Source organism: Monodon monoceros, unplaced genomic scaffold (genome assembly GCF_005190385.1).
Source record: "Monodon monoceros isolate NGI ecotype Baffin Bay Population unplaced genomic scaffold, NGI_Narwhal_1 Super_Scaffold_21, whole genome shotgun sequence".
In the NCBI taxonomy this organism is placed as follows: domain Eukaryota; kingdom Metazoa; phylum Chordata; class Mammalia; order Artiodactyla; family Monodontidae; genus Monodon; species Monodon monoceros.
The window spans coordinates 58,003,192-58,026,734 of NW_021703778.1; the positions used below are offsets into that span (position 1 = coordinate 58,003,192).

Here is a 23,543-nt window from a genome sequence, read left to right on the forward strand (position 1 = left end):
GGTAACTCAATTATTCCATTGAAGAAAAACGCTAAATCTATCTTCCTGTTTTATCATCTTTAGTGGAGGATGTTCTACATGCATGTTAAAGAGTAATAAAAGAAGAAAACAGAATAGGGCAAGAAGATTTTTGCTTATATCTCATTGTCAGAACTTTGTCAAGTGGTCATCTCTAGTTGCAAGGGAGACTGGGATATTTCACAAAAGCAGGAAAGGGAAGGAGGGCTTAAAAGGTTGCTGAGTGAATGAACTTACTGTATCTGTCACCTTCCACCTCTCTGAGCATTCTATATTTATACACAATATTTATATCTTTCTCTGGACTTTAAATAAAATGAATTCATCCTGTGTCTTCCAAGGCAGATAATCCCCAAATTATATCCAGTTACTGTATTTAGCTTGAAGTCTAGGATATTTGGGTAATCTCTCCCTCAGCTACATGTTTGGTTCTTTGTGATCCTTAGGTCTATACACTAAAGACAAGTCATCTTCTTCTAACATTCCCAATGTATTACTGTGGAGAGAGAAGAAAATAGGTTAATAGCAATTTAAAAAGTCTTACTCAGTAAGAGGGAACGTAGAAAATATATGACTGTCGGTGGTACATAGCAAATATAATAGAGTCCGGCTGGGTGGGTTACTCAGGACTTCCTGATGCTAGCAGCAGAAGTAGTTACTTGGCTAGCCAATTTGGCAGGCCCTGGTACTTCTTTCTTGGCGAATTTCTTTTTTCTCCAAGTCCTTGGTTCTACATCTGGGGAGACCTTCCTTGACCAATGTGCCAATGCCTACTAAAATGAAAGTAAAAGAGGGCTCCAAAAAGAATTAAAAGGCATTGCATATCTATAAAACCATAAATTGGGATCATCCCAGGAAATCCAGGTAAATGGTTTTCCTAGCTGGGAAGAGATTCGCCTTGGAGTCCATTTTCTTTCGCTGTGAGTTCAAGGACCCAGAAATTACTTTAAATACAGCTGTAGTGAGCCTGAGGCACATTTGGAAATACCATGCTCTGGAAATTTTACCAGGCTTCCAGGAGGTGAGTTTCAAGACCATTTTATGAGTAACCACATCAGCCTGGAAAATGTAACTTGTTGCTACTGACTCCTTTGTTCTGACCAATTCCTCACTCTTAACCTAATGGCTGCTGCCTGAGCCCCTGCAAAACTGCATGCCAAGGTGCAACACCATTAATCTGATCTTTGCCACTAAGTTCCCCTTCATTGTCACTTAGAGATTTCCTAAAGGAAAGTGTATGAAACACCCTGGGGCAACAGTTTCGTATGTTTTTGAAGTTGCACTCAGAAACCTCTGCTTGTATGCATACATTTTGTATACAGAAGCAGCTGGCTCTTCTCAGCCCTGCAAGGTTCCAAATTATGATATTCGCAGTCAATTTATATTGCAGGACACAAGCAGAGTGAGCCTCTGCTGGTGGGTAAAGGTAGCTGTGCTCCCTTGCATCTCTGCTTAGAGACTCTCTAGCTCTAGTTTGAGTGCATCTCTACCACAGTACACTTTTGAAAGCAGCAGGATTTAATAAGCACATGCCAGTATTCTGAATTTTATTCCTACCATTCACGCTAATAAAAAAGCTTCAGTTGGCATGTGGTCACAGTTCCAAAGTATAGCAAGCAACGGTTTGACCAGCAGTTTCGCTACTGCATTTCAAAATGCATTAGCTTTCGAGCCTGAGGTAATTAAATCTTCACTGTTTGCCCTCATTGTCTCCTCCACAGAGTCAATTTAGCATTTTAAGGCCTATTATTGAAGCTCCCTTCATTCTTTAAAAATTATTTCATTGATCAGTATTCTTAGTTGCAAACAACAGAGTCTACTCTAGTTAGCTTACACAGAAAAAAAAATTATTTCATAGACTCTTAGGTCACTCAGGAATTTTCGGAGAGGTCCAAATGCCCACCTCTAAATCTACTGTGCAGAAACAATGTCCAATTATATCATGGGGTTTCTTTGGAGAAAACATCATTGCCACCATTGATCAATACTTTGTCCCTCAGGAGTGAATACTGGAGACTCTACAATAAAGTACAAAAGACCACCACTATTGTTGCTGAAAGAGCAAAACCCCACAATACAGTCACTGGCTCACTTTGCTCAATTTGAGTTCAGATCTTGCTTGAATGCAGGTCAAATATCTGGCCCGTAACTACAAAGGAATCTAAGAATGTATTTGATCTAGCTTGTCTTGAGAAGACGAGGAACATAAGGAGAAATGTAGCCAAAATGGAAGGAGAATGTTTAAAGATGCTGGGTATCCATATGTGATGATTTGATTTAACAATATCTTACATGCTTACTGGGATTTTTAGCTTATCAATAGGACTCTGTGATGTCCACTTCCTCAACACCCATTGCAATTAAGTTATCTTTATGGTACAGAATTTTCCTGAGCGTGGACATGTTATCATAGATAACTGTTGCAAATAAGAAATATACCTTAGAGAAAATATCCCAAAGGTTTCTGATCCATATTTGATTACGTCCAGTTCAATTAAAGGAAATAGAATGGAACGGGGTAGGATTTTCTCTTATTAACATTACTTAACTATCACAACTTTTTTTCAATATCCCTGATACCCGCAACATCCCATGGGTGGAATAGTCTGTGGGAAATCTTATTTACTATGTAATATACTATGCCTTTCTGGCTTAGATAGACTTAAAACAAGTTGCTAACATCAGATGCCATTTAGAGAAGTTATCACTGGTTGTTAACTTATCCACATCTGTTTTCAGTGAGTGCCATAACTCCACAGATCGAATCAAAGTCAGAGTGTGGGATGAAGATGATGACATTAAATCCAGAGTGAAGCAACATTTCAAAAAGGAGTCAGATGATTTTCTGGGACAAACAATTGTAGAAGTGAGGACCCTGAGTGGAGAAATGGATGTCTGGTACAATTTAGGTGACTGTCTTTATATCTACTTGAAAAATGTTAAATAAAATTCCAGAATATCTGTGGAAGGTATTATATTCCTATATAGGTAAAAATAACCAGTGCTTTTCTCGAACATTCTCATGGACTTCAGGCAGTTTAGTTTCATTAGAAATTAAGGTGATAATTATTCAAACTCTGTATTATTGAAAGATATTGGTAAATTTGAGATGAAGAGAGAAAAGTCTTTCTAGGAATCAGCTGGGTGTCTTTTAGGAGAAACATATCCCATTCTGAATTTTTAATTCATAGAGTATAGCTTCAAAAAACCTTGCCAAATGTATAGAAAATAAATAAGCTATGACTTAATAATGTCTGACTTATTTCCTCTTAGTCCCTTAATGAATTTTGGCAATAAAGGAAAAGTGTGTATTTTGGATATTTTGCAAAGATGATATAAACGTAGGCTTTAGCAGGCAAAGCCAGATACACACGTGGACTTCTGCTTATTCTGATGATGAAGATATTGAGAATATGTTTAATTGGCATGATTTTAAAATGGAATTTTATTATGGAACCAAGAATTGAATAAAGATAAGTTTCAATTTGACTTTTACTACAATTGAATAATAAGCTAGAATCTTCAGTGCTGACTTAATAATAGTAAATATATATGGATCGCCTCATTTTCTATAAAGGATATGATCCAAAATGGCTTTATCATATCATCTGAAATGTTTTAATTAAATTTTTTAGGTCTGGTTGTGAATCTAAGAAAGGTTTACATACTCCCAGGATTACGAAGTGTTTCCATTTAGGATACCAACTTATCTTAGCAAATTAAAGAGTGCTTTTGACTTTTTAAAAACCTGCGTACTTCAAGTAATGTAATATTTGGCAAAGTAAAGGGGCAAGGCCACAAAATTAATGAATATCTGAATTATATAATAATTTAAAGAAGGAGAGATGTATAACTTATCTGAACATAGGTGATTCAAGCTAGACTAAAAACTCGTTATCAAAAAATATTTTATTTTGGGGAAATCTTTAAAGAAAATTGGTGCTTCTCCATTATTGGCATAGAGGTTTTGCTTCACTTATAATGATAATCCTCCTGTATCTTGTTTATACTATTAAATAATTTTATATATGAAAACAGAGATGTTAGGCAAGGGTAAACTTCAGGGCGTTAACTCTGCACAATACTCATAGGTTGTGTTTTAACTAAAGAGGCTTGCCTATGTGAGTTTTTGTTTTTTGCAATAAGTTAACATCTTCTTGAATTGAGGGAGTTAGAATTCAGAACAGAAATTCCTCAAATTATTCTTTTGACAAAACGTACAAGGGTATATTTAGTCTGCAAAAGAATTTGAATGTGCTTTTAATAAAATCTGCCGCCCAGCTCTTGTGCAGAAACAGTCCTTCAGTCTATGGAAAGAAAAACGTGATGCAACAAACTTGGACACCTTTGCCTGCTCATCCTCAATTCATACTTTTGTGCTGTCATTGCTGATGTTTAACCTTTAGAAGGAGAGAGAACAGGTCTTAGCTTTGTATAAAATCCCACAGTGGGTTCCATCCCCGTTAGTACCATATTTTCATTCTTTGTACAATGTTCCTCCTTCCTCATTACTTAGAATCCATTCCACCATGGAAGGAGGACTTGGCCAAAAGTCCTAGGCATCTAAGCAGAGCCTGTGTCCCATGGATCCATTGTGATGATGGTAGTTAAAATGTTCCCCTGTGATTCCAGGAAAAGGTCTGTGACAAAAAGGTCTCAGGACTTGACTTTCTCTTGGCTTCAGCAGAGAACTTCAGCATTTGTTGAGAATCAACTCTCTCCCAGCCAATAGGAGAAACTCTCAAGATCCTGGCAGTCCTAAGGGAAGAATCTTCACAACACAATGACTATTAAATATTAACGATGAAAGTCATCAGACATTCCACAAGAAGAAAGTGGCCTATGTGATTTAACTGTATCTTATTTGGCTAAAAATACAGTTATGCTTAGAAAAAGGGGCAATTAAAGAAGTCTTCACCGCTGACTTTGTGTCACTCTATCTCTTTATCTTTTGTTTTTGAGATGGGTCAGCTTGCTTCTTTATGTGTTTCATCAGGGAAGTAGGTATCAGACATAGGTCTCCTACCTACATTCACACCCTAGGAATTTTGTGACTATGCTTTTCTTTCTCTCAAAGCTACTACTCAGTTCATATTAGACACACGTGCATACACTTACACACACATTATTAGACTGAATTGGCTACATACTGATTCCATTCAAAGAAAGAGTGAATCTAACACATAAGTAAACACAGGCTGTAGAGCATAGGTCTTCATGAATCACTGACAAAGAAACCTAATAACAAATGTTTTTGTTAGAGCTTTGACTCATTTTTTCAAGGACAGAAAGAGTGGGGCTTTTAGATAAAATACTTTCCTCATTAATTTTTTCTTTTAGTTATTTTGCTTTTAATTGCCCAAATAATTAATTTCATTGTATAAACTGATCTAGTACACAGAAATTTATATCAGAATGGTAGGGTCTTCTGATTGAGCTTTTCTATTTGAAATATTTATATCACAGTTTGACAATCCCAGCGACATATTGGGCACATTATTTTAAATTGTATTTAGCAGAATCATTATGGTTAATCAAACCTGATCTAGAAAAATGGCTTTTAGCAATATAAGCCCTTTTTTAAAGCTTTCGAGAACTTGTATAAGAAACATGATGTCAAAAATGACTGACCAGTTATTTTTTGCTTTATCAGAGAAACGGACAGATAAATCAGCTGTGTCTGGGGCCATTCGATTGAAAATCAATGTGGAAATAAAAGGAGAGGAGAAGGTTGCTCCGTATCATTTACAATATACATGTTTACATGAGGTAAATAAATTGAATTGTATTAATAACAAAACCTAGGAAAGATTGTATTGTTTATGGATCATGCAACAAAATATTCGTTTTAAAAATAGAATTGAATTAGGTTTGTAAAATTGTCCCTGAAGTTCTTACTCTGTACTATAGCAAGTGATGTGCCAAGGTATCACATAGCCTATGTATTACCCCCTGAAGAGAGAGCTGGTTGTCTTTTTTTTCTTCTTGCAGTACGCGGGCCTCTCACTGCTCTGGCCTCTCCCGTTGCGGAGCACAGGCTCCGGACGCGCAGGCTCAGCGGCCATGGCTCACGGGCCCAGCCACTGCGCGGCATGTCGGATCTTCCCGGACCAGGGCACGAACCCGTGTCCCCTGCATCAGCAGGTGGACTCTCAACCACTGCGCCACCAGGGAAGCCCGAGCTGGTTGTCTTTGAATGAGATTTAGAACAAACATACGAGGCGGGTTTTAATAAATGAGGCAATAAGGTGATAATGAACAAGTAGACCAAATTAAATTACCATTCTTCCAGGGAGGAAGAAGAATATTAGAAAGCATTCATTGAAGAAATAAGTCATGATATTTTGGAAGCATTGTAAATATATAGTACTTTAATAATGGAGGAGAGGATCCAAATCATGATAGTTTTTGAGAATTCTGAGTAAGTGTTCAGATTTTGTTGAAGATTTAATTAGTAGTATCTGTTAAATATAAAAATTCTGACGTTGTAGCAATGGCTTTGGAGAGCTAATGTAATTAGCAGTAATTTTGTCTGTCTTTTTCTGAGTACAACAGAGGGCTTTATACGTACTGAAGCCTCCTCCATTTTAACTACCCTTTGCACAAACACATCTGGGTGGCAAGTATCAGAATGTAGTTTTCCATCCATGGATAGCAGAGAATATACTACCCAACAGAAGGAGCCTGGTTGGCTTAGAGAGAGGTAGAGACCACCCAATTTGAGTCAAAAGGGCAGATTCATCAGTTCCCGTTTGCACCTCAGTGTAAATGCACAGACAGATAATCTTGGGCTTTTATTATTGGATGCTTTGCAACTGAGAGCTTAGTTAGACATGTCACCAGAGCTTTTCCCTGATACAAATGACACGTCCCATGTATCAAAAAATATGAAGTGAAGCTGAGGAGTATGCCTTTTCCCATGTTCAAAGGGTACAGAGGAAGTACCTTCCTAAGAAAGAAAAAGATAGCTGAGAGAATCTTTGCTCTTTGTACATTATTTTTCCTAAATATATCTATGAAAATGTATATATGTAATTATTTTCACCTCCATTTTACTAAAGAAGGAAATGAGGAACAATATTTAAGTCATTTACACATTATACAGTCATTAGATATAGAACCAAGCCTTAATTTCCTGACTGCAGTATAGCCAGTGATAATCCATCAAGAAAGGTGGTTCAGTTTTTAGACCCAATACCAATAAATCCCTTGAACTGGCAGGATGGGGAGCCAACACTGGCCTTAAAATGTGGGTAGAGATTTAGGATCACAGGAACAGCATCATGCTTTGTTTTTCAGAGTCTTCTGTTGGTCCAAGACACAAAAAGAAATGAAACCCAAGAAAAGGTCCTTCAGTGACCCAGGCTGCATCCATGCAGCAGTTTCTCAACTTCTTCGAAGCAGAAAGGAATTCTTTGTAGTGATTTCTTTCATTACAAAATTCTAAAAATATTTATTTTCAACCTGAATTCATTGTCATGACTCATACCATTTTGCAGCCAAAGTCCTTTAGTATTATTTGCATACCTAGATTGTGTATTAACATAGCCCAAACACATTATTCATCCAGAGCTTTATAATTTACTCAGAGCCCATGAATGCAAAAGATGTATCCAGAATGTAGAAATGTTTACATGAAAAAACATTTACTTCCTTCTAAAATGATTTGGTATATCTGAAACACTTAAATCATTGATTCCGTATAAACTTAGAAATAAAATCAGAATTTGTATAAAGGTGAGGTACGTTAGAATGAAAATCTGAGACATTTCTATTATTTATAGATGCTGATGAAACATTATATGCAATTATAAGTATAATTTACTGAAAGTTACAGTTAAATATATCTGGCCTAGTCTGAGAAAACTGAACATTTGAAAACCACTTACTTTTAGAATTTGTTCCATTACTTGACTGAAGTGAAATCTAATGGTGGAGTGAAAATCCCAGAGGTCAAAGGGGATGAAGCCTGGAAGGTTTTCTTTGATGATGCCTCCCAAGAAATAGTCGATGAATTTGCCATGCGTTACGGGATTGAATCCATTTATCAAGCTATGACGTAAGTATTATAGAACATTTACATTATCAAAATCTCTGTTGAAATCCAAAGGGGGAATAGAAAGAGTGTTCATTTCCCTTCTTCTAAATCAAATGAAATTTTGATTCAAAAGACAGTTACGTTTTGGATGTAATTGATTGGATGCTGGCTACTTTCTCTGTTACAGCTATAAAACATTAAGGATTTGGTAACTCACTACCATCATCTTCCCAATTCTTATTCCATTCCCATGTGCTGTTTGACTAGCAGCATTAGCAGCACCTGGGAACTTAGAAATGTAAAATTTCTACCTTACTCCAGACCTATTGAGTCAGAAACTCTAAAGGTGAGGCCCAGCGATCTGTGTTTTAATATTCCCAACACGTGATTCTCGTACACTCTGAAGTTAGAGAACCAACGCCTTACTTGATATCTGAGAAAACTAAAGCCTGATGATTAAAGTGAGTCGTCCAAGGTTACAGAGCCTGTTAGCATCAGAGACACATCTAGAGTCCTTATGGTGTTGACCGTAACTTCAGACTATATCCTTCCTTCCTATATTTATCTCAGTGCTGCTACTTTGGCGAAACCAAGATTTATTGACCACCCGTAGAACCCAAACACTACAGTAAATGTGAACCTGTAGAAGTGAGCCATACAGAAACACACCCCTTACTGAGGAGTTTCAGTAAGGATTTAGAATGGGGTTATATTACTTGTCCAGAGTTTATCTTTTGAAACCTGGTCTAAGTTTATAAGTGCATTCTGTTCAGATGTAAACCATGTATAATATGTAAACTATGTACATATATTAGGACTGTTTTTTCATATTAGAGATCAAATCATATTTTCATGTGAACAGAATAGATGCTGGCCCAGATAGTCAATCATTTTCAGCCAACTTGATGGATATATTAGACCAAAATCTTCAAGGTTTATTGCTCAGAGAATTTAATCAACAGTCATATTTCTAGAACATCATATGTAAGAATGATTTGTTAAAACTTTCTGATAGTGTATGCTTTTTCAGTTTACAGAATGTCCTCATGCTAAATAACAAAGGCTTACAGATTCTTAGGTATGAAGAGGAACTTAGAGGTCACCCAATTGAAACTCCCTCTGAATCAGGAAACCCTGTTTTTGCATCCCTCACTAGTTGTTATCATCCCTTTGCTCACCTGCAGTAACAGGGAGCTCACTCCTTTTTCTTTTAATTGAAGTATAGTTGATTTACAGTGTTGTGCTAATTTCTGCTGTATAGCAAAGTGACTCAGTTATACACATATATCCATTCTTTTTTATCTTCTTTTCCATTGTGGTTTATCCCAGGAGATTGGATGTAGTTCTCTGTGCTATACAATAGGACCTTGCTGTTTATCCATTCTAAATGTAATAGTTGGCATCTACTAACCCCAGACTCCCAGTTGACCCCTCTCCCTTTCCCACTCCCCCTTGGCAACCACAAGTCTGTTCTGTATATTTGTGAGTCTGTTTCTGTTTTGTAGGTAGGTTCTTTTGTGCCATATTTTAGCTTCCACATATAAGTGATACTATGTGGTATTTGTCTTTCTCTTTTTGACTTCACTTAGTGTTATAATCTCTAGTTACATCCGTGTTGCTGAAAATGTCATTATTTCATTCTTTTTTAGTATTCCATTGTATGTACGTACTACATCTTCTTTATCCATTCATCTGTCAGTGGACGTTTAGGTTGTTTTCATGTCTTGGCTATTGTGAACATTGCTGCTATGAACATAGGGGTGCTTGTATCTTTTTGAATTGTAGTTTTGTCTGGGTATATGCCCAGGAATGGGATTGCTGGATCATATGGTAGTTCTAATTTTAGTTTTCTGAGGAACTTCCATGCTGTTTTCCACAGTGGCTGCACCAACTTACATTCCCACCAACAGTGTAGGAACATTCCCTTTTCTCCATACTCTCTCCAGCATTTGTTATTTGTAAACTTTTTAATGATGGCCATTCTGACTGGTGTGAGGTGGTACCTCATTGTAGCTTTGATTTGCATTTCTCTAATAATTAGTGATGTTGAGCATCTTTTCATGTGCCTATTGGCCATCTGTATATCTTCTTTGGAGAAATGTCTATTAAGGTCTTCCGCCCATTTTTCAACTGGGTTGTTTGTTTTTTTTTTTGTTGTTGTGTTGTATGAGCTGCATACAATATGTGTTGTGTATTTTGGAGATTAAGCCCTTGTTGATCGCATCATTTGCAAATATTTTCTCCCATTCCATAGGTTGTCTTTTTGGTTTTTTTGTATGGTTTCCTTTGCTGCATAAAAGCTTGTAAGTTTGATTAGTTCCCATTTGTTTATTTTTGGTTTTATTTCTGTTGCCTTGGGAGACTGACCTATGAAAATATGGTATGATTTATGTCAGAGAATGTTTTGCCTGTGCTCTCTTATAGGAGTTTATCATATCATGTCTTATGTTAAATAAGTCTTTAAGCCATTTTGAGTTTATTTTTGAGCATGGTGTGAGGGTGTGTTCTGACTTCATTGATTTACATGCATCTGTCCAACTTTCCCAGCACCAATTGCTGAAGAGACTGTCTTTTTCCCATTTTATATTCTTGCCTCCTTTGTTGAAGATAAATTGGCCATAGGTGTGTGGGTTTATTTCTGGGCTCTCCATTTTTTTCCCCCATTGATCCGTTTTTCCCCCATTATCCGTTTTTGTACCAGTACCACACTGTTTTGATTACTGTAGCTTTGTAGTATTGTCTGAAGTCTGGGAGAGTAATGCCTCCTGCTTTGTTATTTTTCCTCAGGATTTCTTTTGGAAATTCTGGGTCTTTTATAGTTCCATATAAATTTTTGGATTATTTGTTCTACTCCTGTGAAAAATATCATGGGTATATTGATAGGGATCACATTAAATCTGTAGATTGCTTTGGGTAGTATTGCCATTTTAACAATATTCTTCCAATCCAAGAGCGTGGGATATCCTTCCATTTCTTTGAATCCTCTTTTATTTCCTTTACTAATGTTTAATATTCTCAGCATACAGGTCTTTCACCTCCTTGGTCAGGATTTATTCCTAGGCATTTTATTTTTTTGGTGCGATTTTAAAAGTTATTTTTTTACATTCCCTTTCTGATGTTTCATTGTTAGTGTAAAAAAATGCAACTGATTTCTGAATGTTAATCTTGTATCCTGCCACTTCGCTGAATTCATATATTAGATCTAGTAGTTTTTGTGTGGAATCATTAGGGTTTTCTATATATAGTATCATGTCATCTGCATATAGTGACAATTTTACCTCTTCCCTTCCAATTTGGATACCTTTTATTTCTTTTTCTTGTCTGATTGCTGTGACTAGGACTTCCAATACTACATTGAATAGAAGTGGTGAGAGTGGGCATCCTTGGCTTGTCCCAGATTTTAGCAGGATAGCTTTCAGCTTTTCACCATTGAGTGTTATATTGGTTGTGGGTTTGTCATAAATAGTTTTTATTACGTTGAGATATGGTCCCCTCTATATCCACTTTTGTAAGAGTTTTTACCATGAATAGATATTGAATTTTGTCAAATGACTTTCCTGCATCTATTGAGATGATCATGTTGTTTTTGACTTTTCTTTTGCTAATGTGGTGTATTACATTGATTAATTTGCATATGTTGAACCATCCTTGTGAACTTGGGGTGAATCCCACTTGGTCATGGTGTATGATCTTTTTTATGTGTTGTTGGACTTGATTTGCTAATATTTTGTTGAGAATTCTTGCATCTATAGTCATCAAAGATATTGGCCTGTAATTTTCCTTTCTGGTGGTATCTTTATCTGGTTTTGGTATCAGTGTGATGGTGGCTTCATAAAATGTCTTTGAGAGTGGTCCCTCCTCTTCAATATTTTGGAAGAGTTTAAGGAAGATTGGAATAAGTTCTTTGTATGTGTGGTAGGTAGAATTCTCCTGTGAAGCCATCTGGTCCTGGACTTTTGTTTGTAGGGAGTTTTTTTTGTTTTGTTTTGTTTTAATTACAGATTCTAATTTATTTCTAGTGATCCGTTTGTTCAGATTATCTATTTCTTATTGATTCAATTTTGGTGGGCTGTATGTTTCTAGGAAGTTGTCCATTTCTTCTAGGTTGTCAAATTTGTTGGCATATAATTGATCATAGTATTCTCTTATGATTTTTTGTATTTCTGCAGTATTGGTTGAGATTTCTTCTTTTCATTTGTTATTTTGTTTATTTGGGTTCTCTCTCTTGTCTTCTTGATTATCCTGGCCACAGGTTTGTCAATTTTTTTACATTTCAAAGAACCAGCTTTTGGTTTAATTGATTTTTTTCCTATTTTTTAAATCCCTATTTTATTTATTTCTCCCCTGATTTTTATTATTTCCTTCCTTTTGATGACATTAGGTTTTGTCTGTTCTTTTTTTTCTAATTCTTTTAGATGGTAGGTTAGCTTGTTTATTTGAGATTTTTGTTGTTTTTTTGAGGAAGACATGTATCACTATGGACTTCCCTCTAAAAACTGCTTTTGCTGCATCACGTAGATTTTGTGTAGTTGTGTTTTCATTGTCATTTGTCTCAAGGTACTTTTTAATTTCCTTTTTGATTTCCTAGTTGACCCACTGGTTTTTTAGTAGCATGTTGTGTAGTCTCCATTTGATGGTTTTTTTCTCATTTCTTTTCCCGTGGTTGATTTCTAGTTTCAGGCCATTGTGGTCAGAGAAGATGCTTGAAATAATTTCTATACTTTTAAATTTTTTGAGGTTAGTTTTGTGCCCTAGTACATGGTTAATTCTAGAGAATGTTCCATGTGCCCTTGAAAAGAATATGTATTTTTTTTAATGTAATGTCCTGAAAATATCAATTAAGACTAACTGTTCTATTGTATCATTTAGGATCCTGTTGCCTCATTGATTTTCTGTCTAGATCTGTTCATTGATGTGAGTGGGGTGTTAACATCTCCTACTATTGTTGTATTCCCATCAATTTCTCCCTTTATGTCTGTTAGTATTTGGGGTTTTTTTGTTTTGATTTTTGTTTTGTCTTTTTGCAGTACGCGGACCTCTCACTGTTGTGGCCTCTCCCGTTGCGGAGCACAGGCTCCAGATGCGCAGGCTTAGCAGCCATGGCTCACGGGCTTAACCGCTCTGTGGCATGTGGGATCTTCCCGGACCGGGGCATGAACCCGTGTCCCCTCCATCGGCAGGCGGACTCTCAAAGTATTTGTTTTATGTATCTGGGTGCTCCTATATTAGGTGTATGTACATTGATGAGTGTAAAATCTTCTTCTTGTATTGATCCTTTTACCATTGTATAGTGTCCTTCTTTTTCTTTCTTTATGGCCTGTGTTTTAAAGTCTGATATGAATATTGCAACTCCTGCTTTCTTGTCATTTCTATCTGCATGAAGTATCTTTTTCCATCCCCTCACTTTCAGTCTATGTGTGTCCTTTGCTCTAAGGTGGGTCTCTTGTAGGCAGCATATTGTAGGCTCTTGTTTTTTTATACAGTCTGCCACTCTATATCTTTTAATTGAAGCATTCAGCCCATTGACATTTAAGGTAATTATTGATACATATGTATTTATTGCCATTTTAAACCTTGTTTTCCAGTTGATTCTGTGTTTCTTCTTCGTTCCTTTGTTTTTCTTTCTGGTTTGATGATTTTATTTTATGCTTGTGTTCTTTTGGGGTTTTGTGAATCTATTTTATGTTTTTGATTTGTGGCTGCCCTGTTTTTCAAGTATGTTAACCCCTTTCTATATCTGCTTGGTTTAGACTGATAGTCATATAGGCTCAAACACATTCTTAAAAAAAAGAATCTACATGCACATTCTTAAAAGAAAATAATCTACATTTTCCATTTTATTACTCTCCTTCCACACATTTTATGATTTTGATGTTCTTTTTTACATCTTCATGTTTATCCTTTTGCTGTTCCATGTGTTTATCATTGCTTTCACAGTAGTTTTTATTTTTTTTCTTTAATCGTCTGTATACTGGCTAATTTAAGTGATTTACTTTCCAACTGTGATTTCCTCCTTCCTATATCTGCTTGTTTCTTTTCAATTTAGAGAAGAACTTTCAACATTTCTTTTAAGGTAGGTTTAGTATTCCTGTATTCTTTTAGTTTTTGCTTGTCTTAGAAATTCTTTATTTCTCCTATTTTAAATGATAATCTTGCTTGGTATAGTATTCTAGGTTGCAGATTTTTCTCTTTCAAGACTTTGAGTATATTTTGCCACTCCCTTCTAGCCTATAGAGTTTCTGTAGAGAAATCAGCTGATAGCCTTATGGGGGTTCCCTTGTAATTAACACTTTGTTTTTATCTTGCTGCCTTTAGAATCCTCTCTTCATCTTTAACTTTACCATTTTTATTATAATATGTCTTGGTGTAGGTCTGTTTGGGTTCATCTTGTTTGGGACCCTCTATGCTTCCTATATCTGGATATCTGTTTCCTTGTTTAGGTTTGGGAAGTTTTCAGCCATAATTTCTTCAAATACATTTTCAATCCTTTTTTCTCTTTCTTCTCCTTCTGGAATCCCTATTATACATAGATTGGCATGCTTTATATTATCCCATAGGTCTCCTATATTGCTTTCATTTTTTTAAATTTGGTTTTCAATCTGCTGTTTTGATTGGCTAATTTTCATTATTTTATCTCCCAGATCACTTATTTCTTCTTCTGCATTATTCATTCTGCTATTCATTGCCTTTAGCTCAGCTTTCATCTTGGCAAATGAACTTTCTAATTTTTCTTGGCTCCTCTTTATAGTTTCTAGTTCCTTTTTACGGCAATTTGCATTTCTGTCAATAGCCTTTCTTAATTCCTTCAGTATTTTCATTACTTCCTTTTTGGACTTGTGTCTATTAGACTGAAGAAGTCTGTTTCATTGTTTGCTCTTTCAGGGGAATTCGCTTGGTCTTTTAAGTGGGAATCATTCCTTTGCTTCTTCATTTTGCTTATATTTCTCTTACTCTGTGAGTTTAAGGGAAACAATTATCTACTGTAGTCTTGGAGGGCTATTTATATGTGGGAGCATCACAACATAGCTTGTGTGGATTTAATATTTTTTGACTTAGGGGCTGTTTTTGGTTTGGATGCTTGCCATCTCTTTCCTCAGTGTGTGCTGGCCGTTATCCCCTTGATAGGGGGTGTGCAGATGCATGGCCTGTGTGCACTCCCAGGAAGGTGGGGGCAGCGGTTGGTGCCCAGTCATGGGATCCTCGGCAGCAGCTGTGGTCCGCGCCCGCCTCTTTAGTCTGAAATGGCAGCCGTGTCTCACGCTTGCCCCTGGAGCTCGTGTAGGCAGTGCCCTGCCACCTGAGAGCACTCTCCTGGAGAAGGAAGCTCCTATTTTGGTCCTGCCCCTCTCCTCATGTGCCCCCAGACAACGGTGCCTTGCCCCTCTGGCAGGCCCAGACTTCTTCCCATACTCCCTCAGTTGTGTCACACCACACCCTAGCCCCCTCAAGCTGTCTCCACAAAGCCAACCACAGTCCTCACCCAGTGCCTGACCTCCAAAACCCAAGCCTCAGCACTCAGACCCTGCCAGCCCCAGCAGATGAGCATCTCAGGCTGGGGAGTGCAGGGCAGCGGCACCTACCATCTGTGCAGGTCTCTCTCTGCTTTGCCCTCCATAAACCAGTTACTGTGCTCTCCTCTGAGGCTCCAAAGCTCCCCCTCTGTCCTGGCTGATTGCCCTGCAAGTGAGGGGACTTCCCAGGGTACGCAAACCTTCCCTCTTTCACGGCTTCCTCTCTGGGGTGCAGGGCCCGTCCTGACTCCTTTTTCTCTCTTTTTTTTTTCCTTTTTTCTTTTGTCCTACCCAGTTATGTGGAGATTTTCTTGCCCTTTTGGGAGTCTGAGGTCTTCTGCCAGCGTTCAGTAGATGTTCTGTGAGAATGGTTCCATGTGTAGATGTATTTTTGATGTATTTGTGGAAGAAGGTGAGCGCCATATCCTACTCCTCCACCATCTTCATCCGATCTCTGGGAGCTCATTCCTTTTGAGGCAACCTATTTTGAAGCTGGGCAGCCATGATGAAGTCTGTGACAGCTGTCTGCTCTGTCCTATGTCAATGGCTATAAGAACTCATCAGAGCACCTAGTATAAAATTTGATTACAATTAAAATGTAACTATGATTTAATAGTCTAAAGTAAATGAACTGTACTGCCAAGAGAACTATGTTTAAAGAAACCCACAAAAACAAAAAAATCTTCGGGAAAGAATCCCAGTAAAAGAAAGGATCAAGGTAAATTTATTCCAAAATATCTCTGTGAGCTGATGTTGGATTTCTTCATTGCCGTGTTTCTGATATTCTGAGAAACACTACCATGTTAATACAGAAAAAAATGGTAAATGTATGGTAGTTTAAAAGAGAAGAATCATAGATCCTTCAGCTTATTGCTTTCATTTTTCTATTACCTTTTTAACTTAAGTAAACAATAACAATAAAAAATATTTTTGGATGCTTTTTGGTATCCAGTGACTTGCAGGTGAATTTGGATCCCATCATACTTATAAGTCAGTGGGACAAAGCCCCTGCTCACATTGAAAATTGTCTGAAGCAGAGGTCAGCATTTTTTTTTTTTTTGTAAAGGCCAGAGAGTATTTTCAGCTTTGTGGGTTCTATGGTGTCTGTCACAGCCACTCAATTCTACATTCCTAGTGCATAAGCAGCTGTAGATACTAAGTAAACAAAATAGCATGGCTGTGCTCTGATAAAACTCTGTTTTAAAAACAAAATCTATGGGCTGAGTTTGGCTGTGGACTTTAGATTGCCAACTGCTTGTCTAAAGAGTGAGAGCAAGGTAGATAAACATAAGGAAAAAGAATGCCTGCTTTTCGTGGGATAAATTGATAATTGCACTTTGACAGTAACAAAATGAGCCACATTACCTCTACTGCTGGTTACACATTTGATTTGATATTTTTATTCATTAAATGTTTCTATTAGCACTGAGTACTCATCAAGATGGCCTTGACATTTCCCTCAGCTTGACAAAACTTTAGACAGGCTTCTTTCTGCCTCTAGGCCCCAGGCCTCCCCCTCACCTTGGCCCTTAAAGAATCCAGAAAGTCTAACCTCAGAGGGCCCTACCTTCACTTTCCTCAGAGCATTTATTTTAGAAAACTTACTATATTTTTTCTCTGTCCTTTTGAGATATAAAAATTTTTAAAGCCTCTTGCCAGTTTTTCAGCCCGGGACCAGCTTTCTCAAGGACCTGGGAGACATCCCTTTCAAATGTCCTCATCAAGGAAGATAGTTCTTGTTTCTCAGTCTTTGTGGGAGTGTAGGATCGTAACTTGGGTAGCTGCCTTACTCCAAGTTGTACTGCTACCTCCTGTCATGAGGGTGAGAGAAAGTTTATTGTTGCTTTGGGTAAGGCCAGTTAGAAAACACACATGACTGGGATTCCCCCCACTCCAGCTCTTAGAAACTCTCCCCTCCATCAATCCACCTCAGCTCTTAAAAACTTTCTCGGGCTTCCCTGGTGGTGCAGTTGAGAGTCCGCCTGCTGATGCAGGGGACACGGGTTCGTGCCCCAGTCTGGGAAGATCCCACATGCCACAGAGTGGCTGGGCCCGTGAGCCATGGCCGCTGAGCCTGCGCGTCTGGAGCCTGTGCTCCGCAACGGGAGAGGCCACAACAGTGAGAGGCCCGCATAGCGGGAAAAAAACAAACAAACAAAAAACGTTCTCATTTTTTATTTCAGTGAAGTTAAGTTCAGACTAAGTTCTGGTTTCTCTTCCCTATTGCATAGCCTTGAATAAAATGTTGCTCTCCTATTTAATTTTGTCCAGTGCAATGTTTGCTTTTATGGCACAAAAATTATCATCTCACCAGGATATTTTTTTTAAAAATCCTGTTGTTTGACAATCTGATAACTCCTAAAAAAATTTGCTACCAACATAGATATAATCTTTTCATTTACTTTTCATTAGTGATCATTACTCGATGAAATTAATTATTTTAATAGGAAAATACATATGTACTCATTTTATATCAGTGTGTAGCTATCATAATTGCATATATATCAATATAATCATGCTTAAGAGAGATAAAGAGACTGGAGTCCCTTAGAGGGTCACTTGAATTCTATTCAAAGATTTACAAATTGAAATCTTGAATGAAGGAGTTACACATCTTTTATTAGTGCTTTGTAAGAATTTCTGGGTGCATGATAGAAAAGCAGAACATATTTGTAATTGAATGTATGAGAAGTAGAAATTGTTTATCAGAATTACATTTATTAACCTCTCCTGGCATATTCCTTCATGTCAGAAATTTTCAGTTGCCAAAAACAAGCAAAGTGGAACTTGAATGTTTAATTAAGCTGGCATAGGTATCTATTCTACCAATTATGTTGCATTTAAGTGTTTTAGAGCATACTGTATTGAGTGCTCATTTCTTGTAATCTGGAGAAATTTCAGAGTACTGGCATTCTTTTGTCAGGTTTTGAAACATAACTTTCAGAGATGATTTTGATCGTATTTTCCACATGATACGTTTGTAACTTGAGTCCTAAATTATTGTTGGCCAATGAACAATGCAGCCACAACAAAAAAGACTTGATGAATAACCAACTTATCTTTGAATTTAAACTCATTGCCTATTGAATCGGTAATTTTCTGTTGTTTTGAAACCTTGCTGGAGGGGATCAAGAAACATAACCAGTAAACCAACCAAACAGCAATAAAACAGATCTAGATTTATCAAGCCTATCTCAGAAGTATCCCCTCTTATTTTAAAAAACACAAAATTAAGAAACTCAGCTTCAAGGAAGAAACAAATGTCCTCTCTATATAGTATGGATACTTAAAAGTTTGGGAAAGCACAAAACTGTTTAATTCTTTAGACTTCCCTAGACAACACTGGATCAGAAAACGGAATCAAATCAGTTTCTTTTGATATTTAAAGTCCCCTTATGCTTAGCCAGATCCCCAGGTAACTTCATAATCTTGCTCCTTTATTAGAGATTGCTTGGTTTCTTTCAAGCATACTCCCATTTCTTTGAAGATAGATTTGGAGCACAAATAAATAAAGGGGACGTATGTATTAAGCCATAGAGTCTGGATGTACATTATTAAAGTTTCCTCTTGTGTATTTCTCCTCATAAGCAGGAGCCTGAATCTATTCTGCTAGTAAATAAACTGAACATTAATACTGAACCTTCCAGTCCTCCAAGGTACCTCCTACTTACTGTAAATGTTTCTTCCTTTTTACCAGAGAACATTTGCTATGAGGGCACAATGTATTAGTTCTATTTGTCCCATAAAAATCTCTCTTTTGTTTTGGAGCATTCATGTTTTGGAGGAAAAGGATTACAGTTTTCCTGTTTGGACAAGTGATTGATCAAGTACCTGGAGGATCTGTTCCCACATGGTAAATTCAACCATCCATCTAACATAAAAGCAATTTTCCAATTTGTGACAGTAAGAATGAGAGTCTGCTCTCATTTTCAAAGGAGCACATTATTCCACATGTTTAGCATGAGGTCAGGCAAAAAACCTGTTTACATCGTGAGAATTCTGAGAGCTTTAGATGTTTTTCATCTGTTTATGCAAATATATATATTCTTAATATTCTGACAGACCGCCTGTTCACCCCTGAACACAATCAGGGGAATTTCATGTCAAGCACTAAGGATTAAATCGTCCTCTAGAGGTGATTTCTGTCAAGCAAATACATTTTAACTGAGTGTTTAACAAGTCTTTCATTTATTTTAAAATGAAGCCCAAGATGTCTCACAAAATTTGAGATTCTGTTAGGCTATAGTCATGCCTCTATAGTACCAAATAACAGAAAAGCATTAGGTCATTGTTTCTTACATTGGCATGCTTAACAAACAACATATACTTTGGCACTGGTCATCTTTATCTAATTCACATTTGAACCAGAACTGTTGAGATACACTTTATTTTAAAGCCACTAGTCATTGTATCTGTTAGAGCTATGAACCTGCTTTCTTTCTTTTTTTTTTTTGTAACATCTTTATTGGAGTATAATTGCTTTACAATTGTGTGTTAGTGTCTGCTTTATAACAAAGTGAATCAGCTATGTCTATACATATACCCCAATATCTCCTCTCTCTTTTGTCTCCCTCCCACCCTCCCTATGCCACCCATCTAGGTGGACACAAAGCACCGAGCTGATCTCCCTGTGCTACACAGCTGCTTCCCACTAGCTATCTATTTTACATTTGGTAGTGTATATATGTCCATGCCACTTTCTCACTTTATCCCAGCCTACCCTTCCCCCTCCCTCTGTCCTCAAGTCCATTCTCTATGTCTGCGTCTTTATTCCTGTCCTGCCCCTAGGTTCTTCAGAAACTTTTTTTTTTTCCTCTTTCTGACTACTTACTTCACTCTGTATAACAGACTCTAGGTCCATCCACCTCACTACAAATAACTCAATTTCATTTCTTTTTATGGCTAAGTAATATTCCACTGTATATATGTGCCACATCTTCTTTATCCATTCATCTGTCGATGGACAATTAAGTTGCTTCCATGTCCTGGCTATTGTAAATAAAGCTGCAGTGAACATTGTGATACAAGACTCTTTTTGAATTATGGTTTTCTCAAGGTACATGCCCAGCAGTGGAACTGCTGGGTTGCACGGTAGCTTTAGGTCTAGTTTTCCAAGGAACCTCCACACTGCTCTCAACAGTGGCCGTACCAATTCACATTCCCACCAACAGTGCAAGAGGTTTCCCCTTTCTCCACACCCTCTCCAGGATCCATTGTCTGTAGATATTTTGATGATGGCCATTCTGATTGGTGTGAAGTGATATCTCATTGTAGTCTCGATTTGCATCTCTCTAGCCATTAGCGCTGTTGAGCATCCTTTCATGTGTTTGTTGGCAATACGTATATCTTCTTTGGAGAAATGTCCATCCAGGTCTTCTGTCCTTCATTTGAAGGATAAGCTAGTTTGTGTTAAGCAGTATGTATTGGTTCGGTCATTTGCATCATATTTGTTAGCATTTATTGGTGGCAGAGTGTTTGCCTAGGTACAGAATTAATAGCCCTTAGTAATGACTGCTGCTGGTCTGTATTTTTGTAAATGTTATGCACTCACTGAAAGGAATAAAAACACACACAAAAGAAAATGACTTTTTTTTTTTTTTGCCAAGGACAGTGTTGCTGCCTAAAAAAAATGATGCTATAAAATAGTGACAGCTTCTTTCTGAATAGCCCCTGATTGGGCTGTTTGTTTTTTTGATATTGAGCTGCATGAACTGCTTGTAAATTTTTGAGATTAATCCTTTGTCAGTTGCTTCATCTGCAAACATTTTCTCCCATTCTGAGGGTTGTCAGCGCGTCCCCTTTATGTTTTACTTTGCTGTGCAAAAGCTTCTAAGTTTCATTGGGTCCCATTTTGTTTATCTTTGTTTTTATTTCCATTGCTCTAGGAGCTGGGTCATAAGGGATCTTGCTGTGATTTACGTCATGGAGTGTTCTGCCTATGTTTTCCTCGAAGAGTTTTATAGTGCCTGGCCTTACATTTAGGTCTTTAATCTTTTTTTTCTTTTAACGTCTTTATTGGAGTATAATTACTTTACAAGGGTGTGTTAGTTTCTGCATTATAACAAAGTGGATCAGTTATACATATACATACGTTCCCATATCTCTTCCCTCTTGCGTCTCCCACCCTCCCTATCCCACCCCTCTAGGTGGTCACAAACCACCGAGCTGATCTCCCTGTGTTATGCGGCTGCTTCCCACTAGCTATTTTACGTTTGGTAGTGTATATATGTCCATGCCACTCTCTCACTTTGTCACAGCTGACCCTTCCCCCTCCCCATATCCTCAGGTCCATTCTCTAGTAGGTCTGTGTCTTTATTCCCATTTTGCCCCTAGGTTCCACATGACCCTTTTTTCCCCCCCTTAGATTCCATATATATGTGTTAGCATATGGTATTTGTTTTCTCTTTCTGACTTACTTCACTCTGTATGACAGACTCTAGATCCATGCTCCTCACTATTAATAAACCAATTTCATTTCTTTTTATGGCTGAGTAATATTCCATTGTATATATGTGCCACATCTTCTTTATCCATTCATCTGTTGATGGACCCTTAGGATGCTGCCATGTCTTCGCTATTGTAAATAGACATGCAGTGAACATTGTGGTACATGACTCTTTTTGAATTATGGTTTTCTCAGGGTATATGCCCAGTAGTGGGATTGCTGGGTCGCATGGTAGTTCTATTTTTAGTTTTTTTAAGGAACCTCCATACTGTTCTCCATAGTGTCTGTATAAATTTACATCCCCACCAACAGTGCGAGAGGGTTCCCTTTTCTCCACACCCTCTCCAGCATTTATTGTTTGTAGGTTTTTTCATGATGGCCATTCTGACTGGTGTGAGTTGATATCTCACTGTAGTTTTGATGTGCATTTCTCTAATGATTAATGATGTTGAGCATTCATTCATGTGTTTGTTGACAGTCTGTATATGTTCTTTGGAGAAATGTCTGTCTAGGTCTTCTGCCCATTTTTGGATTGGGTTGTTTGTTTTTTTGATATTGAGCTGCATGAGCTGCTTGTAAATTTTGGAGATTAATCCTTTGTCAGTTTCTTCATTTGCAAATATTTTCTCCCATTCTGAGGGCTGTCTTTTGGTCTTGTTTATGGTTTCCTTTGCTGTGAAAAAGCTTTTAAGTTTTATTAGGTCCCTTTTGTTTATTTTAGCTTTTATTTCCATTTCTTTATGAGGTGGGTCAAAAAGGATATTGCTGTGATTGATGTCATAGAGTGTTCTGCCTATGTTTTCCTCTAAGAGTTTGATAGTGTCAGGCCTTATATTTAGGTCTTTAATCCATTTTGAGCTTATTTTTGTGTATGGTTTTAGGGAGTATTCTAATTTCATACTTTTACATGTAGCTCTCCAGTTTTCCCAGCACCACTTATTGAAGAGGCTGTCTTTTCTCCACTGTATACTCTTGCCTCCTTTATCAAAGATAAGGTGACCATATGAGCATGGGTTTATCTCTGGGGTTTCTATCCTGGTCCATTAATCTATATTTCTGTTTTTGTGCCAGTACAATACTGTCTTGATTACTGTAGCTTTGCAGTATAGTCTGAAGTCAGGGAGGTTAATTTCTCCAGCTCCCTTTATCTTTCTCAACATTGCTTTGGCTATATGGGATCTTTTGTGTTTCCAAACAAATTGTGAAATTTTTTGTTCTAGTTCTGTGAAAAATGCCAGTGGTATTTTGATAAGGATTGCATTGAATCTGTAGATTGCTTTGGGTAGTGGAGTCATTTTCACAGTGTTGATTCTTCCAATCAAAAAACATGGTATAACTCTCCATCTCTTTGTATTATCTTTCATTTCTTTCATCAGTGTCTTATAATTTTCTCTATACAGGTCTTTTGTCTCCTGAGGTAGGTTTATTCCTAAATATTTTATTGTTCTTGTTGCAATGGTAAATGGGAGTATTTTCTTAAATTCACTTTCAGATTTTTCATCATTAGTGTATAGGAATGCTAGAGATTTCT

The 23,543-nt window shown here is 37.3% G+C and overlaps 1 protein-coding gene across 1 annotated transcript in view; it reads left to right on the forward strand.

Annotated features, from left to right (window-relative positions):
* Nucleotides 1-23,543, forward strand: part of UNC13C (unc-13 homolog C) — a 591,853-nt gene that overhangs the window by 270,364 nt on the left and 297,946 nt on the right. Inside the window, exons 12-14 of the mRNA XM_029237965.1 lie at nt 2,758-2,927; nt 5,672-5,787; nt 7,914-8,077. Coding sequence (XP_029093798.1) covers nt 2,758-2,927; nt 5,672-5,787; nt 7,914-8,077 — 450 coding nt within the window. The remainder of the gene's footprint in view (nt 1-2,757; nt 2,928-5,671; nt 5,788-7,913; nt 8,078-23,543) is intronic.